At 42.9% G+C, this 4,978-nt stretch overlaps 2 protein-coding genes across 2 annotated transcripts; both read left to right on the top strand.

The window, feature by feature from the left end:
- Positions 1 to 313: 313 nt before the first annotated feature.
- On the top strand, positions 314 to 1,601 carry LOC149405154 (transcription factor TCP9-like; the record flags this gene model as incomplete). The annotated part of the gene is made up of 1 exon (XM_089607776.1): positions 314 to 1,601. A coding segment is annotated over one exon (402 nt), but the record flags the coding sequence as incomplete, so codon positions are not given.
- Positions 1,602 to 2,389: 788 nt separating this feature from the next.
- LOC149405155 (phytochrome-interacting ankyrin-repeat protein 1-like) lies at positions 2,390 to 4,694 on the top strand. The gene is made up of 3 exons (XM_089606889.1): positions 2,390 to 3,123; positions 3,767 to 3,938; positions 4,034 to 4,694. Exons 1-3 carry the CDS (start codon positions 2,986 to 2,988, stop codon positions 4,249 to 4,251), a joined length of 528 nt encoding a protein of 175 aa, XP_089463015.1. The 5' UTR covers positions 2,390 to 2,985; the 3' UTR covers positions 4,252 to 4,694.
- Positions 4,695 to 4,978: the final 284 nt, after the last annotated feature.

Consider the following 4,978-nt stretch of genomic DNA (forward strand, 5'->3'; position numbering starts at 1 on the left):
AATGATAAGCACAAAAAATAGATGAATTAATGACATTTTTGGCCCCTCGTCTTTGACCTCTTTAACACCTTGGCACCTGATTAAAAAAACTGGCAATCTTGGCCCATTATGATAGTCACTTTTTCACTCTCAGTCCTTCTGTTAAAAAAACCGTCAAAACAGATGAAAAATGGACCATGTGCGCATCACGTGCCTTTTAAATGAGGACAAAATCGTAATTTAATAATAAATTAAAAAACAAATCATATTATAATTAAAATTAATAAAATAAAAATAAGAATTCTAAAAATAAAAACAAATATTCTTCTTCTCTCTCTGCGTATACCTTCCCAAACTCTCACCCAAAACCCTCCATTGTTATACCTCGACGAAGGACCGCCACACGAAGGTCGAAGGCCGAGGCCGGAGGATCCGAATTCCGGCGACCTGCGCGGCGAGGATCTTCCAGCTCACCAGAGAGCTCGGCCACAAGTCCGACGGCGAGACCGTCCGGTGGCTCCTGGAGCACGCGGAGGAGGCGATCATTCAAGCCACCGGCACCGGAACCGTTCCCGCCATCGCCGTCTCCTCCGGATTAGCTCCGGTGGGACCCACCGTCGTGCCTGTGTGGGCCGTGGGCCCAGCCAACGCCTTCTGGATGATTCCTCACCACGCCGCCGCGGGACCGTCGCAGATTTGGGGAATGACTCCGGTTTTCAATATGGTCGCCGGTTGAAAAACAGAAGATATATTTCGAAAAGCTGGCATTGCACGTGAAAGGATAAAAAATAACCCTCACCTGCATCATTCTTGTTTCTGTAAGCTCTCTGTTTCTCATAATAGACTCCATGTTTGCCTGTAAAAACAAAATAACATTGTTTTTTTAAGGTTAATACCGACTGGACCGATCCTTTTTTATTTGTATTTTTTTTAACCAATTGATATTCGACAACAGTATATTTATATAAAAGGAAAAGGCAATTGTACTCGACCTGCAGCGATGACAGATTTCCTTCAGATGAAGCAGCCTGCTTCTTAAGTGCATCCATGGAATTGACAAGCGCTTCAATCTCAGAATTCTTAGCAGCCAAAGCCTCGACCATACTTGACTCTACTCTTGTCACCTCACTTTTGGATTCTGATATGTCTTTCTGTAGCTGCTTTATGTGTGACTCGTATGATTTACTAAGCTCACGCTGCTCAAAGAGAAGCGAAAGAGAGACTCCGACGACGGAGTGGCGGTGAACCTCGAGCCTCCGTCGCAGGCGAACCATCCTCTATGGAAGATCAGTCTGTGCTCCTTCTTCCGGCGCCAACCCGGAGGTACGTGCGGCCACGGAGCAACCTGCCTATACGCCCACAGCGAGGCCGAGCTCCGCCTCCAGATGAGGGCTCTGTCAGACCCGCCGTCGTCGTCTCTCCTCAGTTGGCACGCGGTGATTACCCCTTGGTCCGGCGTCGTGGCGGCTCACGGCGGCGTCGTCTCTCCTCAGTTGGCACGCGCGACGATGGCGGGTTGAGATCGAAGGCCGAGATCAGGTCGATCTCGAGGCGAGGGAGGTCTGTGTCGAGGCATGGGTCGAGGTTGAGTAATGGCGTCGGTGGGAAGGGAATCGACAGTAATGGCGGCGTGAAGGGAATCCAATTTCTTCGGCCTCGGTGGCGATCGCCGGCGTTCGGCCTCTGAATTCAATTTCTTCGGCAGACTTCGTGGCGGCGGCGGAGGCGAGAGATTAGAAGGTGGAGAGTATGGCTCCGAACCCACCCAACCCAGGGAGTTCGTTCCGATGCTCTTCCTCAGCGCCTCCATGGCTTTCGCGTCGGCGTTTGATGACTGAGAAACCGCCGACGGGACAAACACGGCGAGGACGATGAGCCCTAGGGTTACCAGTTTCGGGCCCCGATAACCTGGACGGGGTTCTCTCATTTTCACAGAGAGGTAATCTGATTCTGATGGCGAAGAAGAGAAGAACGAGGGTTTTTTTTATTTTTGTCAAACTGTAATGAGAGATAGCTTGGTAGGTGTGACATTGTTGTGTAATAAATCATGGAAGAAGAATCGGCAGAGAAAGAGGAAGAAAATTGGACATGAGAAAGAGGTGTGACATTATTGGTGTGACATTGTTGTTTTTTAATTTATTATTAACTTACGATTTTGTCCTCATTTAAAAGGCACGTGATACGCACATGATCTATTTTCATCTGTTTTGACGGTTTTTTTAACAGAAGGACTAAGAGTGAAAAAGTGACTATCATAATGGGTCAAGATTGCCAGTTTTTTTAATCAGGGACCAAGGTGTTAAAGAGGTCAAAGACGAGGGGCCAAAAATGTCATTAATTCAAAATAGATATCACAATTCACGATTATCCGGCGAATAATAAACACATAAATAAAAGAATTTGTTGCGTCCAAGTGCCGTGTCACCGTGTGTAAATCATTAACCTCTCTCTCTCTCTCTCTCGTCCTTATCTCTCTCTCCTTATCGAATTGGGAAATTTCAAATCTAGGGTTTCTTCTTGTTTGGATCCTATCTGTGAGCCATAAAGATCACACTCCGTAATCTTTCCCGCCGAAAATCCTTTATGTATCTTTTCCGAGCAGAAGTAGGATTCCTCTGAGACAAAACGAATTCTGAAACCTATTCGGATTTGGGGTTTTTCTTCCTTCCCTGCGAATCACAGACATAAACCCAGGATTTTCAATCGCGTAATAATGATCGAACTCTCATCATCGCTCATCGTCTCTGTCACGATCTTCCTCAAGAACCTCCGTGTCTTCGGTCCCGGTCTCAATCCCTTGTCCTCAAACTTCTGCATCGCCAATTACTCTCGCTAAATTTTTATTCTCTCTCTCAACTTTCATTGATTTTCTCCTTGAAATCGAATTTTTCTTTTTTTTTTTAGTTTATTCTCTTGATTTCACTCGTAATCGCTTGATTTGAGTTATTTTGCGTCCTCTTCTTTTTATTTCCCCGTCGATAAAAAAAACAAAAATCGATCCCAAGCATGGGTCAAGATTCGAACGTGGCTATTCTTTATCGCCGAAACTCGTCGAAACGCATGTCGTTTAGGTCCGAGTCTGGTACGGATGATAGAGGTTGGACTTTACTTCACGTCGGTGCTCGCAAAGGCGATATCAAACAGGTATATAAAAAAAAGTGATAATCAAACTGATTTCCGTGATAATTAGCTTTACTTTTCCAAGTAGAACAAATAAAGGCATGACTTTGTTATCTTAGATTAAGTAACTTTATTTTCTTAAGAGTTTTTTCGATTAGGCGTTCATAAACTATAGCTAAATACGGATCTGTAAATTTGTTAGTAACTAAATACAGCTTAGCTAAGATAATTCGGTTCTTTTCTAATTCTTTTGGCATTTATTCTGTGGAGTCATGATAACTACTACTAGGAGTTATTGGTACAATTATTTTTGGAATTCATAGTCTAGGATGTTTATTTTATTCCTATGCTGCTTGTGGTTTTCCCGCTCAGTCAAAGAATTTATGGGGGCTTATAAATTCTCGACGCTACTCGAACTTACAAGCCTTTGTGTAAACTTCATTAATACTTGAAGGAATTTATATATCTTCCATTTAAGTTCCGCGATAACGATGTTGTACATTTTTTTCAAACAGAGGTTATCTCAGTGGTAAACACCTCATCCTACATCGAACGAGGAGAGTCACAATGTATCCAAAAAGAATTTTGAAAAAATAAAAGAAAAGAGCGCATTAAGATGACGAAAGGAATTTTTTTTTTTTTTTTTTGGTTTTTTTTTTGGGAATAGGTGAAGCGACTTCTTGACGGAGGAATGGACGTGAACGTCGAGGCTTGGGGGCCCAAATACAAAGGTGTAACACCTCTCCACCTCGCAGCTGAAGGTGGCCACCTTGTGGTTATGGACGAGCTTCTCGAGCGCGGTGCTAATATCGACGCTAGAACTAAGGGCGCGTGTGGCTGTGAGTAAAAAAAAACCCCATTAATTTTTTTATTTTATTTTATTTTTTTACCTTTTCTTTTACCTTATGTGTGTGTGTGTGTGTTTTTTTTTCAGGGACGCCTCTTCACAACGCGGCCAAGGAGCGTAGGAGAGAAGCGGTTAAGTTTCTGGTGGCGAATGGGGCATTCTTGCCTCCAGACATCAATGACTGCAGGTTCAATCCGCCGCTGCATTACTGCGACGGCCTCGAATGGGCTTACGAGGAGTTGGAGCGCCTCCGCAGCGAGACATCTTCTTCCTCCGAGGAAACTTCTTCCAGCTCCGAAAACTAAAAAAAAAAAAGAATGAGGTTTTTTTTGTGAGTCCTGTTATCGCTTTATTTTACTCCACTGTTATGCTGCTCTGTTGTGTCCTGATGAAACGAACTGGCTTAGGAGAGATTGTCGTTGGTTCTTTCTATCTTTGGTTCGTGTGTCCGTGTCACTAGTTACTTAAAGACGATTCTTATGACCTTATGAGTCCCTGATGATAATGTCCAAGGCCTTGTGGAATTTAGTTGGGTCCAACACGGACGCGCTGTTAAGAAAAAAAAATACTATGCTCTTGCTATATTGGTATTGGTTTGTGTCCTGATGAAACGAACTGGCTTGTAAAGAAAATGTTGTTGGTTCTTTCTTTCTTGGTTTGTGTGTGTCCGTGTCAGTTCCTACTTGATACTATGCGCTTTTGCTATATTGGTATTGGTTTTGCTATATTGGTATTGGTTTGTGTGTGACCGTTGTTGTGATGACTGAAAGGCTTGTGTTGATTTGGTGGGAATAAATGAAACTTGTTGCAGTTTAAGGATTTATCGTTGGTTATTGTGCTGTTATTTCGTAAACTAGTTTTAAGTTATAAATTAAACCATTTAGACAGAATTATCTCCAGGGTTATGCACTTATGCGATATAATTCATTAACTTACATTGTGTTATGTTTGGTCTACTCGGTTGTTTTCTGTTCTGATTATAAATCACATAGTTGAACATTGATTGTACAGGTTTATAATTTTGCTTATATA

This window comes from Urtica dioica, chromosome 2 (genome assembly GCF_054948205.1).
Source record: "Urtica dioica subsp. dioica isolate 48M chromosome 2, U.dioica_male_clone48M_v1_H2, whole genome shotgun sequence".
Classification (NCBI taxonomy): Eukaryota; Viridiplantae; Streptophyta; class Magnoliopsida; order Rosales; family Urticaceae; genus Urtica; species Urtica dioica.

Excerpts from the sequence above, each read along its gene's own strand:
- LOC149405155 (XM_089606889.1), top strand. The coding sequence starts at position 2,986 with ATGGGTCAAGATTCGAACGTGGCTATTCTTTATCGCCGAAACTCGTCG. Across the intron at positions 3,124-3,766 it reads GCAAAGGCGATATCAAACAG|GTGAAGCGACTTCTTGACGG; the intron begins GTATATAAAAAA and ends TTTTGGGAATAG. Across the intron at positions 3,939-4,033 it reads AACTAAGGGCGCGTGTGGCT|GGACGCCTCTTCACAACGCG; the intron begins GTGAGTAAAAAA and ends TTTTTTTTTCAG.